This window comes from Alosa pseudoharengus, unplaced genomic scaffold (genome assembly GCF_046254945.1).
Source record: "Alosa pseudoharengus isolate Yale_2024_CS ecotype anadromous, Long Island Sound unplaced genomic scaffold, YU_APseudo_1.1 YU_APseudo_1.1_scf_17, whole genome shotgun sequence".
NCBI lineage: Eukaryota > Metazoa > Chordata > Actinopteri > Clupeiformes > Clupeidae > Alosa > Alosa pseudoharengus.
In genome coordinates this window covers 5,728,944-5,752,219 of record NW_027468640.1, presented here as the reverse complement: position 1 = coordinate 5,752,219, position 23,276 = coordinate 5,728,944, and the positions used below count along the sequence as shown (strand labels likewise).

General features: G+C 44.7%; 1 protein-coding gene across 1 annotated transcript; it reads left to right on the top strand.

Annotated features, from left to right (window-relative positions):
* The first annotated feature begins 19,147 nt into the window (after positions 1-19,147).
* Positions 19,148-20,902, top strand: LOC143127920 (histone H2A.Z). Its single transcript, XM_076289615.1, has 5 exons — positions 19,148-19,236; positions 19,501-19,578; positions 19,844-19,957; positions 20,107-20,236; positions 20,466-20,902. Exons 1-5 carry the CDS (start codon positions 19,234-19,236, stop codon positions 20,525-20,527), a joined length of 387 nt encoding a protein of 128 aa, XP_076145730.1. The 5' UTR covers positions 19,148-19,233; the 3' UTR covers positions 20,528-20,902.
* The last annotated feature ends 2,374 nt before the right edge of the window (positions 20,903-23,276 follow it).

Below are 23,276 nucleotides of genomic sequence, written 5' to 3'. Positions count from 1 at the left end.
AACATGCCTAACAAGATCTAGCCAGTATCTTTTCATGGACAGCAAGAGTCCGCTTCCTTCGTTGTTCTAAAAAGGTATACGTTGTTTGTTGCTGCTACCCACGTTATCTCCATTGGTGACTGTTTAACTTACACAGATGTGCACACACAAGAATGAGCGCTCACACCACTACCCCCTAATGCTATGCTTTTTTATTTGATAACAATAAATTAAGAAATGTTTCCTATTCTGGGAAATGTTTAGTTTCTTTTTCTTTTGGCCGCGGTTCAATGATAGCGTTTAATTGTGCCAGAAATTATCCGCGGACCAGCAATCTCCTCGTCGAGGAGGCCCTAACCCTGCAGATCATAGACAGAGAACGCATAGGCCTACTGTATGCTTTGGGTAAAGAACACTTTGAATGTCAAGTGTACACGGAGAATGACAGTGTCTTGGAGCAGCCGCACCCCCCGCAACTCCCAATGTCACTGATTCCGACAGATACACCCGACACTTCTGCTTTTTATCTGGTGGTGGTGGAGTTGACGGACATCTGAGGCTTCAGATGTTACCAATGTATCATCATCCATCACGTCTGGCCTCTGAAAAAACTTTTAATGCTAGTCTGCCTGTGCCTGGCCATGTTTAAACCGCCTCACTCATTTGTTGTTTAACTTGGACGTTTTAAGCGTGCGCTTCCTATTTGAAATGCTGCATAGGCTACGTGTTGTTTAATAGCTTACTTTTCAAACGGTAGAGCCTGTTTATTTAAAAACATAGCCAGAGGACGTATAATATAGGCTTACATATTAGGCTAAGGCTTAATCTCAAATTCAGATTGCGTCAGGGGACGGTATTATTAGCCAATTTTAATCTGACAATTTGACCGGAAATTTAATTTTGTCGGACATTTCATTTTTTTTTCCGTCCAATGTCCGGTAACCCTGATTCACAGTAATCATACGTATGACACATACTCACACAGTAGACATATGTACGCTTGCATGCACAGGCACATACGCACACACACACACACACCCACACACACACACACACTCACACACACACACACCCACACACATAACATAAACATAACACAAACAATCAAGAATTTCTCAGAATTATGAACAGGCAAGATGGAGGTGGGGTTGTATAAAATAAATTTTACATGTGAAATCTATGAACTAATCATGTTTTGGTACTTGTTGTCTAGCAGATACCAAGAATTGAGTGTGGATAATGCAATTTAGTGAGACAGTTAGAATCATATAGGCCTTTCAGCGTGATTTCTTTTTGTGGAAAAAATGTGCTGGACTGGGCGGCGGCCATATTTTGTACCGCTCTGCGGTACATCTAGTTCAATGTTTGGTCTGGGCATCTGCTAACAAGCTTTTGGATAGTGTATTGGGGTGTCCCATTTTCACATATCTATATCTGTACTTTAAATAATTCTATGTGAAATGAAGAAAGAAAGAACGAACGAATGTGCCATATGGGACCCTTCCAAGCTGGAGTTCTCAATAAGAGCTGAACTGAACATTCTGTTCCTCACCGTAATGAAAAGTCCAAAGTGTGTGTGTGTGTAGGTGTGTGTGAGTGTGTGTGTGTGTGTGTGCCCTGATTTCTACTCTGGCCCGGTGGGCGCACACACATCGAGTGGAAAAACCCCAAGAGCACCCGCGGACTTGGATGCGCTGATGTGCTGCCAGTGGACATTACGCAATGGGAACCGATCTCTCGTCCAGTTAAGTCGAGCGCAGCCCTGCTCGCTGGCCTCATTTGCGCACTTACATAAAAGTCGTAACAAGTAGTTAGTGAAAATAGGGTGTGTGGGTGTGTGTGTGTGTGGGGGGGGGGCGTTCACTTACGCTGTCAGTGATGGTATGTGTTGGCACTGGTCTGTGGCTATAATGGTCACCATAGGTCAACCCACGGATGAATGTCGGCCAAAAGGGGCTTGCCAGGAAGGGAATAGGTTCCAAAAGTGTCAGGTCCAAAACGAGACGATTAAAATGTATGTTGCATAACTTAGCCTAGGCCTACCTTCAAGATCGTAAATCATACAGCACTTTTAGTGCCTTCGGGTTTTAGCTCTCTCAGCGCAGATATCCTAGATAGCAGTTGGCATTATTAGTCATCTCTTATGCGCCTGACTGTGATATTTCAGTTATATTCTGCCCACCGTCTCGGAAGAGCCAGGAGGCTTCTCAAGTCCTTGAAATTACCTCTACGTCTGTCCAGTGTGACCGCAAGTGTGCAAAAATATATGGATGACTGGATGAGTAAAATTGATTAATGAAAGAAAGGACGAATAAATGACTGGATGAATATAAACAGTCAAATTAATGAATGAATGCACAAAGGAACGAATGAAGTCACGAATGAAGGAAGAAAGGAAGGAACGAATGAATGTATGAATGAACCAGTGTTGTAGTCAAGTCATTATGCCTCGAGTCCGAGTCCAGGTTCAAGTCCCCAGTGTTCAAGTCCGAGTCAAGTCCAAGTCATTAAAAAAAAAATCCAAGTCAAGTCCGAGTCGAGTCGACTACTCATCCGAGTCAAGTCCGAGTCGAGTCACTATTGATCCACATCGAGTCTGAGTCGAGTCCCTATTGGTCGAGTCCAAGTCCAGCACTAAAGTAAGCATAGCCTACATGTCGTTACATTTTTTGCAGATGAAATCCTTAAAAGCAAAACCGACAATCTTCTGTCTCCATGCAGGGGTGCCATCACTTGTGTGAAAGTAGTATTGCCAAATTTCTTGCCAAACCCAATGTGTTGTATTTATTATATCGGAGAGAATACCATACCATAGCCATACCATAGCCTATAGGCCTACTCATAATAAATGAGCAATCCACATCCCAATCACACAGGCCATTAAGTCACATTATGCTGTTACTGACTGCTGACAATTGTACTCTGTAGGCATTGTTGTAGAAGTTCATACTTCACAAGAGCTAGATGGAGGTTGGAGTAGGCCTATTTTGTAAGAGGTAGTGTGTATCATAAAAGGGCCTCCCCCGGGCATTTAAAAAAAAATTCTGGCTGTTAAATGGACTACACAATTTTAGCGCAGTTTGGGAGGGACAGAAACAGAGCCCGTCTTGGTAGCTTCTTTCTGACTCCCGTGACGTGAACACTGGCTACCTGCAACTGCATAGTGTTATCACTTCACTGACACTATGGAGACATATTTCACGCCAACAATGGAGATGAAAACTAGCTTTCGGTTAACGGAGATGCAGATCATCTGCCTAATTAATTTCTTTGCGCAACAGGCCACATTCTACGTTCATTTCAGCGAGATGAGTGAAATAAATGTTTTTTTTAAGCTCCCATCTCCATAGGCTACTATTTGCTACGATATTCATCTGTTAGAAATAGAACAAGTTGCTATTTCCTTTTTTTTCGTGCAGTGGATTAGGCTATCAAATCGCTCGTTTGAACAGTAACAGTAATCCACTTCATTCGTGGTTTTAAATATAGTTGTTTCTGGCCTACCCACGAGAGGTTCAGTTTGTCAGTTTCACTTGCGCAGACACGTAGGCCTACATTGACACGCTACATGGACACTCTACTAGGCAATTTAATGTTCTTCTATATTTTATGACGCCAAAATTAAGAAGTATGCTATATCTTGATCGGGAAAACTTTTAGTTTATTTTTCTTTCGATCCGATAATAGCCTGCTGCAAATTAACAGACAGAAGCACGGCAGGGCACGCCCCAAATTATAATTAATGAATGGAACCTCGCTTCTCGCATCAGTCAGGAAAAACACTGTTCACCAAGTCACGATGATCAACTATCCAGCAGCTGTGTGTGATGTTTAGCCTATGTTGAGTGTAATCTTAGGTCATGTCATGTCATTTTGGAGAACTAATATTGCCTGGCAATACTACATTGACATGGCGGCGGGCGGCCATGTCTCCAGGCATTTTGGTGTTAAAATAAACGTTTGCTTTGCATGTGAACATGACATGACTTGCGATGTATGACACGAAGCAGTAGCCTAACATTCCCTTGCACTAAAATTAGCATTACACATAGCCTTATTTAGATATTAAAATAATATAGCAAATTATAGCCTAATGGCATACTACAATTATTATGTTTTATTATGATATATTACAATTATGATATATTACAAAAAAAAGTCGAGTCCTTGACTAGTCATCGCGAGTGCGAATGCACGAGTCCGAGTCCAAGTTTGAGTCATTCAGTGCTCAAGTCCAAGTTAAGTCACGAGTCTCTAAATTTAGCTAATGACTCGGACTCGAGTACTACAACACTGGAATGAACAAAGGAACGAATGAAGGAACGAACAAAGGAAGAATAGAAGGAACGAATGAAGGTATGACCGAACGAACAAATGAATGAATGAATGAATTTCCGCTTCTTATGATCCTGCATGTTTATGACCTGATGATGATAATGTCGTAGGCTCATCCTCTCTAAGAAAAGAGATCTGCCTCCCACACCTACTCTCACCTGGGCGACAGCTAACAAGCTTTTTCTAAATCTGGCTCAGCTGCCGTTGGACATTTGAACTCTTCTGAAAAAAAAAAAAAAAAGCTTATAGATTTAGACTCTGGCAAGTGTGTGCTAAGTCACGTCTGCCTGAGGGGGAGAGAGAGAGAGCAAGGGGAAAAGAGAGAGAGGAAGCAAGTGAGAGGGAGGAAGAGAGAGAGAGAGAGAGAGAGAGACAGCTCTTTGAATTCTGCCTGTGAACGAAACGTGCGGAAGAGCCCTTTTAGCCACCTCAGCTCCTCCTTTGGGTGGGGAGCTATTGATTACAGATGACATTACCACATGCATGACTCTCTTCCCCACTCCCACCGCTCTCGTGACTGTATATGTGTGCATGCATGTGTGTGTGTATGCATGCATGCGTGTGTGTGTGTGTGTGTGTGTGTGTGTGTGTGTGTGTGTGAGAGAGACACACAAATCAATAGCCTTATTAATTTAAGCAATAAGCCCCGAGAGGCCGTAGGTTACGCTGATTCTACAACAGCTAAGGGGCATTGTTAGGCACTTCGAGTGGCTTATTGCTTTTCTAAAACTGTTGTTATAAATACCTGGCAAAGTTTGATAAAGTAAAGACAAAGCAGAAATGTAATGATTTATTCATAGATAATCATTCTTCCGCCAAGAAATATATTTCCTCTATCTGAATGGTTGCCAAGCAACATCAAGACGCAGCTACTTTAACTTTTGTATTGTAACGATTTGATAGCGAACCACACAGTTGTCCAATCAAAAGGTTTATTCACTGGGAACGAGAGCCGGGACACAGATCGACCAAGACCAAGACCAAGACACAGAACACAATTCAAACAGGGCAGGTCAAGCACGCACACACACTACACATACAGGGGAGGACGCAGCCTCCCACACAAAAAGGATCACACACGAGGGAGAACTAAAAGGGAAACATGTTACAATAAAGACGCTAACATTACACACAAAACTAAGGAGAATAACGACATAAACCCCCCAAATGTTCGCTCTCGTATCCCAGGATCCCCTGCGCGGGAGAACGCTAACACTGTCTTTTTGCGCCGACGTTACACAGCTCCCCCAACAAGCCATTGCCGTCCTCGGCAATGCCCACGAGGTAGCCACATGCTAACGTCGGCGCGCGTCGCCCGCCACTCAGTTCAGTGCGACAGTACCGCCAACTCACGTGGGGTGCACGCGCCGCAGGAGCTCACTCAACGGGGCGCCACGCTGCTAGCAATCCAGTTCGGGCGTGCTAGCAGCCACGTGGCCGACCCGCTCGTCACCAGCTCCCTCTCAGCAGCCGCCCTCAGGCTGCACTTTCCGCGGCGTGTCACCACGGCACTCCTCCTCTCCAGACGGGGCCCTAGGTGGCCTTACAACCGTCGACACTGTACCAAGCACCGGGGTTCGAGGGGGGCCAGATGAAGCTGCGCCAACGCCACTCCGCTCCGTCGAGTCGCCGACCAGGACAGACAGGCACCGACTCCGCAGCAACCGGACCGCGCTGAGCTCTCCCGCTGCAGCTACCGTCTTCGGCGTCCCTCCTCGTGTTGCCATCTCGCAGAGCCGTACTGCTCTGTTCCCGGCCCGTTCCACTCCTTCGCGGCCTCGGCGAAGGCACGACCCCCGAGATGGTCGTGCTATCGAACTCCACACAACGAACTTTTTTCAAAAGGCGCCGGCCAACAGGCCAACTAGAACTAGCGCCTAGCACTGCAAGGTGCCCCTCACACGCACCCAAAAGTTAAAGCACACACCAAAACAGTCACACACTAGAGGGCCCTTCCGTCGAAGCTGCCCCACCGTCGTGAGTTCGCTGCCCTCAGCGGCTCCGCCAACCGTCCATCGTCTAGGAACCTCTTCCTCGCCGCACTCCCTCTCTGCTCACGCGTCGCGGCTCGCCGTGGAGTCAGCGCCCAGGCCATCGCCGTCCTCTCCGCGAACGCTTCTTCAGGCTCCTCTTCCGGCAAGAACTTCTCCCATGGCCGCAGGCAGCTCCAACCGAAAGCTCCTCTCCTCCGTCGGCAGTAGCGATAGAAGGCCCCGAGCTTTTTAGTAGCCCTTACAAGGGCTCTCTCTGGATCCTCTTGCGTGGGCCTCCACCCAGCGGTGAAGTCTCCCGCTCCCAGCTTCTCTCGCTGAGCGGAGGCCATGTTCGAAAGTCGCTTCTGACACCAATGTAACGATTTGATAGCGAACCACACAGTTGTCCAATCAAAAGGTTTATTCACTGGGAACGAGAGCCGGGACACAGATCGACCAAGACCAAGACACAGAACTCAATTCAAACAGGGCAGGTCAAGCACGCACACACACTACACATACAGGGGAGGACGCAGCCTCCCACACAAAAAGGATCACACACGAGGGAGAACTAAAAGGGAAACATGTTACAATAAAGACGCTAACATTACACACAAAACTAAGGAGAATAACGACATAAACCCCCCAAATGTTCGCTCTCGTATCCCAGGATCCCCTGCGCGGGAGAACGCTAACACTGTCTTTTTGCGCCGACGTTACAGTATCAAGTTGTGGTAGCGCAGTAATATAGAACGGAATGCGGTCAAGGTGTATGTTTGTGCTGGATTTTACAACGGCATTAAACGTGATTCAGCCAATCACAATCAAGGACCGGAACTATCAGTTTTAGAAGATCTTATTACTTACTACTTTTTATGAAGTCCAAATGGTTTTCGTTTCTAAAAATATAAATGATGTGTCCTGAGTGTGAGAATGAGATACTGTGGCGCTTTTTGTTTTTAAATCAGATAAACCACCTGTGTGTGTGTGTTGTTTTTATATCAGTCTTTCTGATACACCACCTGTGTGCGTGTGTGTGTGTGTTGTTTTTATATCAGTCTTTCTGATACACCAGCTGTGTGTGTGCGTGTGTTGTTTTTATATCAGTCTTTCTGATACACCACCTGTGTGTGTGTGTGTGTGTTGTTTTTATATCAGTCTTTCTGATACAGCTGTGGTGATGTGGTGTCCTTGGTCTGGGGCTTAGTCAAACATGGCCTTGGGATGGGGGTGGCAGCTAGCTTTATTTGCAGGCCCTTCATTTTCAGCCTTAGTTAGGGACACGTGGTGTGTGTGTGTGTGTGTGCACATGCATGTGAATTTGAGAAGATGTTATTCTCCCATTCAGTGTGTGTGTGAGAGAGAGAGGGAGAGAGAGAGAACAGGAATCCACTCCCCATATCAGCTGGTGTTGGAGTGGAACTGTACAGCAACTATCTGTCAGTGATCCCCTCATCATGGCCCTCCTCTGTAAACAGAGAAAGCTCTTTGTCACCAAGACCAGCTCCATCGAGCTATGTGTGAAGTGATTAGTCAAACCCGTCCATAATCCAAGTCTCCGGTCGCACACAAATACACACCCACGCACAAGCACGCACGCACCCACACTCACACACACAGACACACACATACACACACATACACGCACACACACACGCAAACACACACAGAGACACTTACACACACGCACACGCACACACACGCACACACACACACTCCTTAGGGCCACAGGTCCTCTATCAGCCAGGCTGTTTTGCGTAAGGGGCAGCTGAAGAGCAGGAGCATCACCTCTGGATAAAGAGCAGCCACATATAACTCGTCCCGTCCTCGTCCTTTTGGACAATCTGTTCTTGACGAGGCAAGGCGGTGTGTGTGTGTGTCTGTGTGTGTGTGTGTGTGTGTGCGTCAGCACGGCTGTGTGTTCGCCACAAAGCAATTTAGTCTTCATGGGTCACCCACGCCAGTAGCACCGGACTGCTATCCGCTCCACCGCTCGGCCCGCCGCAGGGGAATATAGGCCAGACGATTAGGAGGGAGATGTTCAGAGCTGGGAACACTCGTGTGTGAAATGCCAGATCAGAGCTTCAGGTCCGTGTCCCGCTCTCTCTAGAGTCTCTGAAGTGCTGTGTGTGTGTGTGTGTGTGTGAGAGAGAGACTTTGTTTGTGTGTTTCTGTAGTAATGGGCACTTAGTTACCCAGATAAGTGATTTTTGGGGGAAATTGGATGGAGTCACGTGAATACCCCAAATCACCAACTGTGTCAAGAACATACTGCACACACTAATATCTTGACCGCACTATGTAAAGTTTTGTCTTTCATGTCAGGTCAGTTATGTCCGGTCAGTTATCTAAAGTTACTTGGATGATGTCCAGCACAGGCATCTGTTGGTCACGCTTAGTATAAGAACTGCACTGACATATATAAGTATAATTATGACCGCCGCGCAGCGAAGCGTCATAATTATACTTATATATGTCCAAATTTCCGTCAAGGATTCCCGGGACACTGTAAGACCGGGGTATACGAAACTTGGAATGGAGCATGGAACCATCGTTTCAATCTGTAGCCCCTCCGCTGGACTGGACCCCCCTGAAAGGAGGGTAGGGCAGACACAGTTTTCTGTGAATATCTCGAGAACCGTAGGGTTTGGGAGGACCATTTTTGTTTTGTATGTTGATCTCAAAGGGCCATGTCAACCCATTCCATAACCACTCATTTCATGTATAGCGCCACCTAGTTAAACACAAAAAAGTAAAAATGAGGTGTTGTAATCACAGGTATCTGTGACCTAACATAGTCAAAACTGCACGAAATTGGAAGTGTAGGATCATTATGACTCCCTCTGAATGCACGCCAAGTTTCGTGGAATTCCGTTCATGGGGGGCCACACAATAAATTAATTTATGTTACTATACACCAACTGGCCTGTAGGTGGCCGGAGACAGTTTTCTGTGAATATCTCGAGAACCGTAGGGCCTAGGAGGTCCACCTTTTTTTTGTATGTTGGTCTTAAGGGGGCATGTCAACCTATCCCATTACCACTTATTTCATGTATAGCGCCACCTAGTTAACAATTAAAAAGCAAAACATTAGGTGTTATGACAATATCTCTGGCTGACATGGTCAAAACTGCACGAAATTTAAAGTGTAGGATCATTATGACACCCTCCGAATGCATGCCAAGTTTCGGGACTTTCGTTCATGGGGGTCCTTACAATAAAATAATTTATGTGTACATTTAGTGACCGTGCACCAACAAGGATTCCCGGGACACTGAAAGACCGGGGTACACGAAACTTGGTGGGCATGTAACCCCATATGGATAGCATGGAACCATCATTTTTCGTTTTGATCTGTAGCCCCCCCCCCCCCCGCTGGACTGGACCCCCCGAAAGGAGGGTAGGGCAGACACAGTTTTCTGTGAATATCTTCAGAACCGTAGGGCCTAGGATGACCAATTTTTTGCGTATGTTTGCCTCCAGGGGTCATGTAAACCCATTCCATATGCACACATGTGCATAAACAGATACACACGCACACACATACATTTACAGTAATCCTACGTATGACACATACTCACTCAGTAGACATACGCATGCATGCACACACACAGGCACATAAACAGGCAAACACACAAGCACATGCACACACACACACCCACCTACCCACCCACACACACATAAACATAAACATGTACACGCACACATGCACACAATTCAAGAATTTCTCAGAATTATGAACAGGCAAGATGGGGGTGTGGTTGTATAAAAATGTATTTTACATGTGAAATCTATGAACTAATCATGTTTTGGTACTTGTTATCTAGCAGATACCAGTTAGAATTAAGTGTGCATAATGCAATTCAGTTAGAATCATAACTCAGCGTGACTTATTTTTGTGGAAAAACATGTGCTGGACTGGGCGGCGGTCATATTTTGTACCACTCTGCGGTACATCTAGTTATATATACTCTTTTGATCCCGTGAGGGAAATTTGGTCTGCACTTATCCCAATCCGTGAATTAGTGAAACACACTCAAGCACACAGTGAACACAGTGAGTTGAAGCACACACTAATCCCGGCGCAGTGAGCTGCCTGCAACAACAGCGGCGCTCGGGGAGCAGTGAGGGGTTAGGTGCATTGCTCAAGGGCACTTCAGCCGTGGATGTGGGCATAGGAGAGCAGTGCTCAACCACTTCCCCCGCCCACATTTTTCCTACTGGTCGGGGATCGAACCGGCAACCCTTCGGTTACAAGCCTGAAGCCCTAACCAGTAGGCCACAAGGCCTGCCGCTTGAGTCTGACCATCCAAAATGATCACTTGTGTCCTGATTTCCTCTACCCTCAGACAGGCACCGTGCAAATTTGGGATGTAACTGATGTCAGGTCAGTTGTGTAACAGAAGTATTATGTCCTGTGCTGGGAACGGCATTGGGGATGTCCCCTGAGTCTGACCCAAAATTACATTACATTACATTACATTTGGCTGACGCATTTTTAGCCAAAGCGACTTACATAATAATAATAATAATAAATAATAAGTATACTCTTTTGATCCCGTGAGGGAAATTTGGTCTCCTCTCTGCCAGTTACACAGGCAAGATGCCATTCCCATGGGTCCACTGTTCTGGAGCCATTCCTGAGGTGTGTGTGTGTGCTCGTTTTACAATTCATTTGGCTGGCTTACCACAAGCTACTGCTTGCTAGCCCAGCTCCTTAGCCACTATGCTACCACAGGCTACTGCTTACTAGCCTAGCTCCTTATGGTGTGATTCAGTATTCTCAGCCACTCCCCCGCCCAAGTTGCTTTATGCGAGAACGTGACGTAGTTCCCCAGCTATCCCCAAAGCTTCCAGTTTGTTTTCACTTCACGACGAGTCGGACAAAACATGTCAATTCGAAATCATCATCAATTATTTTCTTTTTTTTACAAACACTAACATTTTAAGTCAACTCCATTGTTGCAAGCCTTACATGTCAATAATATGTTGCCATTTTCGCCTATTTCAATTTCAACAAGTGCTGTCACGTTTTTCTCGAGCCACGAGGGGCAGGCTAGTCATTGTTATTGTTTGCGACATAGCCTCTAGCAAACCAGCACGAAAAACAAAGCTTTACATTGTATTCCACACACAGCAAGACCGTGCAATGTATGAATTGGTGACAGGATTAAAGCAGCAATTTAGTCAAGTGTGTAAGAGCATTGACATTAAATCGACCAACGTAGTACAAATACAAAGAAAATACATCTCAACTTTAGCAATTATGGGCGCAGCCATCTTTGTTTTCAACTCGCACGTTCAGCTCGGTGCACTATCAAGTACCCCGAGTTGGACAGCTGATATTCCGACCTAAAGAGGGCGTGTCTCGGTGAAATGACGCAAGGCAACTGGGAAATTTCACACTTTCCAACTCGGACAAGTTTACTGGATCGCTACATTAACCACTATGCTATCACAGGCTACTGTTTGCTAGCCCAGTGGGGTATTCCAGAAAGGAGGTTTAACAAACACTGAGATAAAACTTAAGTTCTCCTCGAGGCGTACCAGGAGGAGAGAACTGTGATAACAAAAAAAGAGCAATACTTGAGCGTCTGCCAAGGAACGAGACCTTGCTTGACAGAGAATAGCCTAACTGACCGTGTAAATGCGTACGTTTAGGATAGCGTATGTCAAAAGCACAATTACATAATTTAGTGGACATTACGTATTGTATTGACTGCTTTGAATGATGCTTTCTTAAACTAGCCTACCTTGTCACAGATTGAGTGGGCCATAGACTCCTTGAGAATCAAAAATGTAATTTTCTATTTTAACGCGGGTTCTGCAGCTGTGGGCCAAGTTAAACCTTTGCGCTCCAGCATCGGAAGGTTGATGAATGTCGGAAGGCATGGGTAGCCTATCCTCTATCCCCCAGTAGCATACCCATCGAGTTCTCCTGTAATTGCACATATAACATTAAGTTACAGCCTACACATTAATAAGTCTGTAGTGGATCTGATAATATTCTAGTTAGGTGTAGGCCTGCCCTAACGCACCCTGTTGAAATGTGTCGCTCAAATTAGACTCCCGGATAGGCTACATCATTCCTGGCATCGTGTAGGCCTACTGGGCCCTGCCATTTCGCCTCCACGTTTGTGATAAGATGTGAAGCATAATCACATATAAAAAGAGAAGTGGCCTATGACCTATCCATTCGACCATAAGGACATTCTGAAAAAGCCAAAGCCCGTTAATTGAAGCTCACCAGCTAAGACAGCCTATCGTCGGTGCACATTTGGAAAACTTAATAAGTGATGCTGACCTGCCAGTTGGGTACTAATGATCCTCGTGGGGTTGTGTCCATGAAAACGAATGAACTGCTTTAGCGCAAGGCAAACTTTACGCACCAACCGACACTACAAAAACTCCCAGTCGGAGAGCGCGTGTGTAGCCTATTAAAAACTATTTTATCCCAAATGCCATCAGCATTCTTAACCAAACTTAGTGATAACACGCATAAACGTATTTATTTTCTATATGTTTTCCCTTTTTTGTAGGCTACTGCACTTGTTTTAATTATATCTTCAATGTGTCTGAGATGTTGTTTGTCCATCTGTCTGGTGGGCCAAAGACAAATGTCCACTAGGCTAGCTAGCCTACATTAAAGATTTATTTTATTCTATTATAATCCACCATGTGTAATGTAGGGATGGAGAATGCTTTTCAAGCCTATAGCCTATATTTAGGATTCAGCTGAAAACTAGCGCTCTTGAAAAACTTGTTTAGAAAATAATGGATAGATCATGTGATGTCGTGGTCTATCGCCCTCTCACGGTGAATTGCACGGATGAATATTAGCCTATGATTTTGTGCTTATTTGTCAATCGGACCTTCGTCAAAATGAAACGCCATTGTGTGACAAGTGTAAAAATAGCGGCCTGGTTGAACATGCACTGAAATAACCGAATATAATTGAACATAACCTGAACAAAACCTACCCCCTACCAGGTTAAGTTCAGAGCCTATGTTACCATAGTTACTTACATAGCATGGTCATTTTTGAGCTTTCTGGAACTAAAATCCCAGGTTTACCATTTACTCTGGGTTTACATACCCAGTTAAGTTCAGAGCCTATGTTACCATAGTTACTTACATAGCCTGATCATATTTGAGCTTTCTGGAACTGAAATCCCAGGTTTACCACTAACTCTGGGTTAACATACCCAGTTAAGCAAGTAAACCTGCTTTCTGGAATACCCCTCAGCTCCTTAAGGGGCTATCACATTGTGCACGGTATGCGCTGCACTCACCGCTAGGTTGCTCTTGGTTGAGGCAGAGAATGTCTAATAAGGGGAGAACAGCCACTCTCGGGAAACTTCCGGTTTCTGAACTGGTTGCCGTTCCTGTTCTGGTTCCACATGAGGGCGCTCACGAATAAGTGCAGAATGAATGGAGTTCTATGGAGCTGTACCCCTCAAATCCACTTTTCTCGGGATATAATTTTTTGGCCAGAAATTGGAATGTTGCATGCGAAAGAGGGGGCAGAGAAAATATACACCGCTGAGTATTATATTTTTTGAGTCACTTATTTGTTCTAAAAAGCCTTTCAAATGCGTCAATGACGTCATTCATTAGCAGCAAGCTAGTGAGTTGTGGGCAACAACGACCCAACCTGTAAGAAATCGAAAGGACGTAAGTACTCGTTCATTCAACTTTTGACCTATAATCCATATTGATCTTGCAGAAACCACAATCCAATCTTCGATTTGTCAACGACAACCAGGTGAAAGAGACACATTTAGCCGTCTAGCTCCATAGACCCCCATTGTTTTTGCACTTATTCGTGATCGCCCCTAGCGGAACTGCAGCAGATTGCAGGTACAATGGAGTCAATAGGGAGTGATCCGGCTCTCCGTAAACGGGCTCTGGTTGAGGTAACGTCCCAAAGATTTTTGTTGTGCTTGCCGCTGGGCTCAGCGCAAAATACCAATAACTTACAGCGCGCCGCGGTCAAAGTTCAACCTGATTGAACTTTGACCGCGGCACGCGCAAGAGTGGCAAAATGCGCAGCAGCAGACCAGTTTTTGCGCGCGCAAGCCATTGAAAATAATGGGTTTCATAGCGCATGTCGTGTGTAATGTGATAGGCCCTTTAGCCAGTATGCTACCACAAGCTACTGCTTGCTTGCCCAGCTCCTTAGCCACTATGCTACCACAGGCTACCGCTTGCTAGCCTAGCTCCTTAGCCACTATGCTACCACAGGCTACCGCTTGCTAGCCTAGCTCCTTAGCCACTATGCTACCTCAGGCTACCGCTTGCTAGCCCAGCTCCTTAGCCACTATGCTACCACAGGCTACCGCTTGCTAGCCCAGCTCCTTAGCCACTATGCTACCACAGGCTACCGCTTGCTAGCCTAGCTCCTTAGCCACTATGCTACCTCAGGCTACCGCTTGCTAGCCCAGCTCCTTAGCCACTATGCTACCATAGGCTACTGCTTGCTAGCCCAGCTCCTTAGGCACTATGCTAGTTAGAATGTCATTAATATTCAAAGTACAAATAAAATATACTGAATTATCCAGCATTTCTGTGTGTGTCCCGTGTTGTGCCACAATGTTCCCGGTGTGTGTGTGTGTGTGTGTGTCCACACTGTGCTATGCCACCCATGCCACCCTTGCCATTTGCCAGGTCCAGGCCGCATGCCATTCCTCCAGCACGCCCACTGGCCTTGCACTCACCCCAACCCCACGCCCACGCTCATCTCCGCACGCTGGCACAGACCATTAGAGCCATCGGAGATACTCAATATAGCCAATCATGGGGCTTGGCTTTGGGGGTTTGACCGATCAGTACAGAGGGTGTGCAACAATAGGGTCATCAGACTTATGGGATTGAAAACTGGACATATTCCTATCAACAGGTGGAATCAGTGTCCACCGTCGGGGTGTGTGTGTATGTGTGTTGTGTGTGTGTGTGTGTTTGTGTGTGTGTGTGCACTTGTTCTACAAGTGGAATCCTGACCTGCCAAAAAGTGGAGTTAATCACTCATGTCATTCCTAATGGCCACATGGTGGTCTCACCTGAGTTGTCCCGAAAGGGTTCATTTCCTCTCCTCTCTGCCAGTTACACAGTCAAGATGCCATTCCCATGGGTCCACTGTTCTGGAGCCACTCCTGAGGTGTGTGTGTGTGTGTCCATTGTCCTAGAGCCACTCCTGAGGTGTGTGTGTGTGTGTGTCCATTGTCCTAGTGCTACTCCTGAGAAGTGTGTGTGTGTGTGTGTCTGTGTCCACTGTCCTAGAGCCACTCTGGAAGTGTGTGTGTGTGTGTGTGTGTGTGTGTGTGTGTGTGTCTGTGTCCATTGTCCTAGAGCCACTCCTGAGGTGTGTGTGTGAACACTGTCCTATAGCTACTCCTGATGTGTGGGTTCAATGTTTTGACACACACACACACACACACCACACTTATAGGACATCTCTGGATTGTTATTTTAATCATTCCCTCCAAACACACACATATACAACTATGCACACACGCACACACATAAGTACACACACACACACACTTCCAGAATGTGTTTTTGATGTGATGAAGCCTCCAGGTGACGCTGACCAGGACGGAACACTGAGACTGTTAGCCGGAAGGTGTGTATGTACCCAGGCTCGGTCACAGTGTGCTCAGCGAATCGTTACCAGACCCAGATGTGAACACACACACACACACATGTACACGCACACTCACCCACCCACACACACACACACACACACATGCATACACAGACACACCACACACACACACATGCATGCATACACAGACACACCACACACACACATACACACACACACACACACACACACATGGTCTGTCCCCTGCGAAGAGTTATTATTGGTATTTGATCACACAGTCTTGACCAACACCCCAACAATGTGTAATCTGATGTCTTGTAATAAATGGCAAGAGGTCCTATTCATTGTTGTTGTTGATGTTGTTCAGTGTGTGGACATAGTGATCCCATTCCAGAGTTTGACTGTGTTTGGAAGATATGAATAGAAATATATTGTGTAGACATAAGGCGCAAACGTATCATGGGCTTTGCTTTTTCCCTATCACATAAATTACTCATACAAAGACATGAAGCTATACAGGGGCTTCATAAACACGTTACACCTGAGCATATGTGTATAGCTCTATTAATAAATATTTATTTACGCTGTTTACTAAATTTTGTGTATTACTCTCTTAATATATATTTATATATGCTATTTACTGAATGAAATGTAATAAATGTATGCTGTTTACTGGTTGAAAATTACTGAAAAGAACTGAATGTCCATAGGCCACAGCATAAACACTAGACCACAGCATACACACTAGGCCACAGCATAAACACTAGACCACAGCAAACACACTAGGCCTCAGAGTACACACTAGGCCTCAGCATACACACACTAGGCCTCAGAGTACACACTAGACCACAGCATACACACTAGGCCTCAGCATACACACTAGACCACAGCATACACACTAGGCCTCAGCATACACACACTAGGCCTCAGCATACACACTAGACCACAGCATACACACTAGGCCTCAGCATACACACACTAGGCCTCAGCATAAACACTAGACCACAGGAAACACACTAGGCCTCAGAGTACACACTAGGCCTCAGAGTACACACTAGACCACAGCATAAACACTAGGCCTCAGCATACACACACTAGGCCTCAGCATACTAGGCCTCATTCCCTGTTAGGTTATATAATATAATAGTGTTGACATGCACTCAGAGGTCCCAAAGGATTTTATTGATGCCCATCAGGTTGTCCAAATGGCCAACTGCTGTAGAGAGAATTTCATCTGGGCCTGTGTGTGTGTGTGTCTGGTCCACTCTCACAGATTAATACACTGGGGAATGCAGTTGCTGCCATCTTGTGGCCAGAAGTGGACATTGTAAATGTTCGTTTTCAGCCTGTGTGGAACCTATTATTAGCAAAACAAAAAGCACATATTCTATGCGGGCTATACATAGCTTTATCTACGTAAACTTTATTACATGAAGAAAATTGTAATGTCTGGCAAATATACATGTAATGCCCCTGGAACTTGATCAATGAGGTGCTTTTGTCCTTTGAGAAAGAATAAACAAAACGTTTTTTGGGGGCATATTATTAAAGGGACACCAGGCAACGTTTTCGTGTTAATTAATCATCTTCGTAAGTCGGTATATGGTTAAATGACTTATTACGGGGCGAATGAAGGCTCTCTCGCCCGCCCCTACTGCCTGTAGGAAGAATATCCCACTTGCAAGTTCGGTGTATCCTACCTGCCGACCGATGCAGGATCAGTTTACAGCACAGAGGCAGGCAAACGTGTGTATAATGGCAGAGCCGGCGAAAAAGCAGCGAAAACCCTTGACAGAAGACGCAAAGAAAAGGAAAAGAGCTTCAGACCGAGCGAGGGGGAGTTTCGTAGAGAAAAAGCATCAGGCTTGCCTGGTGTCCCTTTAAAATGAGTTTAATCAGAAGGAGTGACTCTCCTTGTTGACTCACCTTGTTGCTTAAAGCAACACCAAAGAGTTTTTTGTACCTTAAAATAATGTTTCCAAAATCGTTTCAGTGGTTCATCAACTCGTAACAGGGTGAACGGCAATTCTGCATTCGCTTTTGCGGCCCTCTCGGCTATAACCGCACTATGTAAGTTTGCCAGATCGGCTATAACCGCACTATGTAAGTTTGCCAGATCGGCTATAACCGCACTATGTAAGTTTGCCAGATCGGGTTGCGGATCTGTAGTTCGGTGGATGAGACATAAAAAACTTCAAATTTGACTTGCATCTGATGTCGCAAAACATGTACATTGTACAAAACATGTACAAGTCATGCAAAATATTCTACCTTGTCTGTGGACATCGTTATTTGCAAAGCCGGTGCTGGATAAACAAATAGCGTGCGTGCGACAGAGGGAAAGTTCTTTGGTGTTGCTTTAACCTCTCAGTCTCTGCATAACTAGCTAAGTACTGTACCTTCCCATAGATTAGTTATGAGGCATCCATCCTGCATGACATAGGCCTAACTGTCAGTCTAGTCTAGTTATGTGTACAAACAGTAGTAGGCTAAGTCTTATTTTACCTATTATAGGCCAAAATCATTTGCCCTGTTGAATTTCACCTTGGCTAGTTCACAGGAGGAAAAAAGGGATCAAGCCCCCAAAAACAATTCACCAAAAGATGAGTCTTGTTCTCCTGAAACCCACACATTCACACCTGTTAAGGGGCGTGTATCGTCCGTTACATTGTGCCACAGCAGACAAGTTTTCACCTGAACATTGGCAGCAAAACATGGGCATAGGCAAATACAAATTTGAATAGAGCACATTTGAAATGGTGCTGCGAAATGTGTCGATTTTTTAAAATTATAATAGAGAATGTAATCATAATTGATATAAGGCTTAATTGGATACATGTTGCATCTATTAATACAGGAACACTAAATAATAATATTATAATAATAGGCCTATAATGCTCAACCCATGGCCTAAACTTTAACTCAAACTACAACTTCAATGTATTGTTTCATATGTCACAGTAGGCACGTGTGTGTGAAACTATAAAGCATTTCCATGCACGTTATGTTACTAAACAAGTTTCAAATAGTCAGAGATACAATAAAGGGCTTACATGCAAACCAAGTAGGCCTACCTAGAGCCAAACTACGAAACTCAATGACCAGTGCGAAAACATATTGTAGGCCCGCCCATTCGCCCAAAGACGCTTTTGATTGGCTGGAATTTACGACAGACAGACGTTGTCGGGAAATCATTGGTCCCTTTTAGGCAAGCAATTCCCCGGATGTCCAGCCCTTCCTTAATATAATGAACACAGAAGGCGGGATAACTAGTTCAAATCAGGCAAAACCAGGTTGGAATACCGTCTCGTAGGATTTTATTTTGTCTGTAAAGAAGAAAAAATGGTAAGCATGGCATTTCATTTCTGTCTAAACATAAATACAATTGAGCTCATGTTTGTTTCTGGAGTGTAAAATATTGATGCCGGTTTACTTGGTAATATACATTTTAAATCGCGAGTTTACGGGTCTACTGCCCCCAATGTTATCAGATAGCGCGCTAATGTTACATTAGCATTTTGCTGAATGTTGAAAATATGTCACAGCAGCGACGATAATAGCGTAACGTCTACAGTCGTAACACTTATCTTTCCCTTCACTTTTTTCAAGGCTGGCGGAAAAGCTGGAAAGGACTCCGGGAAAGCGAGGACAAAGGCCGTTTCGCGCTCACAGCGAGCCGGGTTGCAGGTCAGTTTTGTATCAAGCTAAAAGCGCGCCTACGGTACCACCTAGCCTGTGTGGTAGCTAACACAGCTAGCAGTCAAAATGATTCACCTGTGCGGATAATTAGCTACCTGTTTGCTTCGGTAATATTCATGCACATCTACCTGATGGTATACAAGGCACTACTTATACGCACGCTGTAGACTTTTCCTAGATATGGTTCGTAAATGTTAAGGCACCGATTAGCGTCTCAATCATTTTTGGCGGTCTGTTGCATGTTTTTCTGCAGTTCCCAGTCGGTCGTATTCACAGACACCTGAAAACCAGGACCACAAGCCACGGACGCGTCGGAGCGACCGCAGCGGTGTACAGTGCCGCCATCCTGGAGTACCTGACCGCTGAGGTAACGTTAACCTTTAAGTTAACAATTAACTTTTACGATTCCCCCTTCTCTCTACTGGTTGAGGTTAACTGATATGATAAATAACGTTAATGTTATTGTTCCGCGTTGTAGCACGTTGGCTCTAACGTGGCCTTTGTTCCTGTGCGCAGGTGCTGGAGTTGGCAGGGAACGCATCCAAGGATCTCAAAGTGAAGCGCATCACCCCTCGCCACTTGCAGCTGGCTATCAGAGGAGACGAGGAGTTGGACTCGCTTATCAAAGCGACCATCGCCGGTGGTGGTATGTACAGTCTCTGCTGCCGTTTGTTATGTTTACATGTGCCTCTTGCCTATCTTTTGTTCCAAGTTTTGTTTTAGCCAGCAGTTATTGATCAAGATTATGAATAGTATTACTTATAAGTGAGTTGAGCTGTTTTTTAATGCCATTTTTTTTAGCGCCATGAGACATGTAATGTTTTGCCGCTCTATATGTACAATGAAATTGAAATGTGTCTAATTCCTCTCTGCAGGTGTTATTCCACACATCCACAAGTCCCTGATTGGAAAGAAGGGCCAGCAGAAGACTGTATAAGTGCAGTATGTGGAGGAGACCTGTGTTTAACTCCCACTCAGGACCTTGAGCTGAACGTGGTTCCCCCCCCCCCTCTTTGTTTTGCTGTCTGAATGTTTCTGTAGACCCCCTGGACATGTTTTCTCCCATTTTATTGTTTTAACTATACCCGAGCTTTGCATCTACTCATTTCTGGGGTGTTTTTAAAAACGTGGCTTCAGAGAAGCTGGTTTTCTTTTTTCGTTTTTAAATTTGTATTTTGTTTTTTGGTACTGTAGTGAAATGGTGCTCCTGTTTAATTTGTTTTGTGTAAATTTGGCACATGACTTTATCCATTTTGATTTTGGGTTTTTATGCAAATAAAGCTCAGAATTACACTGCCGCTCTGTGCAATGAGCCTCTTGTCTGCCTGTCTTTGTGACTACATGTCGTTGACTGTTTGTGCTGGAGGATTAAGGAGGTGTGGCTGATAATGACTAGGCAGGTAGACGTGGTATGTGATTTGAGATGACTGGCTATTTCTACTCGACATGTTGGCCATCTCTGGTGATGATTTGCATGGGTCATTCTACAGAAAAGGTGTAATTTGGGTGATAATCCTGAAAATGTTATTTATTCAAACATACCCAAAACTTGTTTAATAGCATTAATTGACTTGTAAAATTGATGAATCCACAAAAAGTAGAGCTTAATTATTTAATTTTCCATTTTTATCATTTTTTGTATTTTCTAATTAGGCTACTGATCAGAAAGTAACACCAATAATGATAATGAATAGGGCAGGTAGACGTGAGGTGATTTAAGATTGACTATTTCTACTCGTGATTTGCATTATAGTTTTAAATGTAGGTACTTTTGTAATGATTAAGGCTGTTCAGGCTAAGAATGATAATGGCAGAAAGGTGCTGCGTTAGCTAAAGTGAGTAACTGTCCAGACACAAACAATAACGACATGAATGTGCTCATTCTTGGTGTGAACGACCTGTAAATGTTTACTGAAGTGATCCTGTTTGCATAGTAACGCTTGTCTTCTAGAACAGGGGCGGGCCATTGTTTTGGCTGAAAGGCCACATTTGGTTGTAGATATGGACGGACCAGTGGGGTGGCTCGGGCAACTAGTGGTTGGGGGTTAACTAACTGACGATCTCGTGTGTCGGCATATTGTCAGGAAATATATTTTGATGAGCCTGTGAATTGGATGCTAATCTGAAACCAGTAGCCCCACTTTTTTTTGAGAGGTTATGTTAGCGTGCTGGGTGAAGAAAGGGAGTGGGGATTATATTCCATGAATTACACTTTTTTGATATATGAACACATATTAAAAATAGCTGGGCCGTTTGCCCACCTGTGTTCTAGAATGGTGTTTCTCAAAACGTTTTCAGACCAAGGACCACTACTTCAACAGTATATTACACAATAGGCCTACTCAATGAACCCCCTGTCTTTGCACCTTGCTTATTGTGTCGCATATGATTTAAACTGCCATAGCTTACATAGGCAATGTTGAAGAACTGTTTGGATTTACATACAAGTTGGTTCAATATTGCAAACAACTCATCTATATTATATTTTACCACGTCTGCTCGCGGACCACTCGGGATAGCTTGCGGACCACACTAAACCCTGTTCTAGAATGTTCCCAGATCACTTGAAGGGGCTGTAGAAGCTGCTGATGGGCTCAAGGCTTCAGTTAAGGTTGTAAAAGTGCTGTCGTGAACAGTTGTGGCGAATGCAAGAGGAGCAAAATCCTACATGGAGCAATGCCAAGCATGTTACTGGCGTTTGTGCTCCAGCAAATCTGTAAGCATTGCTGTGGGCTCCATGCCACATGACCCGACCAGATGTAGGCTATGCAGTTTTTTTTTGTCTTCACTTTTTGTTTTTTCTTTTTCCGTTGATGGAATGTGTTAATCAAAACTTAAAATGTTGCATTTGTTATTGTTATGGGCCATGTTAAATACAGAGTCATGAGCTATTGTAGATAGGATTTGAGGTATGGTTTAAATAGTATAGTATACTCTTTTGATCCCGTGAGGGAAATTTGGTCTCTGCATTTATCCCAATCTGTGAATTAGTGAAACACACTCAGCACACAGTGAGGTGAAGCACACACTAATCCCAACGCAGTGAGCTGCCTGCTACAACAGCGGTGATCGGGGAGCAGTGAGGGGTTAGGTGTCTTGCTACTTGCCTACAGGTCAGGGATCGAACCGGCAACCCTCCGGTAACACGTCCGAAGCACTAACCAGTAGGCCACGGCTGCCCCCTAGAGGCATGAGCTATTGTAGATATGGATTTGAGGTTTAACATGGTTTATCAGGTACTGATGACTTTCGACAGTTTTTCAGGACACTTTTAAGCATCCTCGGGGATAGATTAACACATTCTGCAGTCAGTGCATTTCGCGACTGAAAGAACCCATTTACCAAGCAATTGGCACTTCTCAAGTAGCCTACTCTTAAAGAACTTTCCCTCTGTCGCACGCACGCTATTTGTTTATCCAGCACCGGCTTTGCAAATAACGATATCCACAGACAAGGTAGAATATTTTGCATGACTTATAAAAGCACGATGTATTGCGACATCAGACGCAAGTCAAATTTGTAGTTTCTTATGTCTCATTCCATCGAACTACAGAACCGCTACCCGATCTGGCAAACTTACATAGTGCGGTTATAGCCGATAGAGGGCCGCAAAGCGAATGCAGAATTGCCGTTCACCCTGTTACGAGTTGATGAACCACTGAAACGATTTTGGAAACAATATTTTA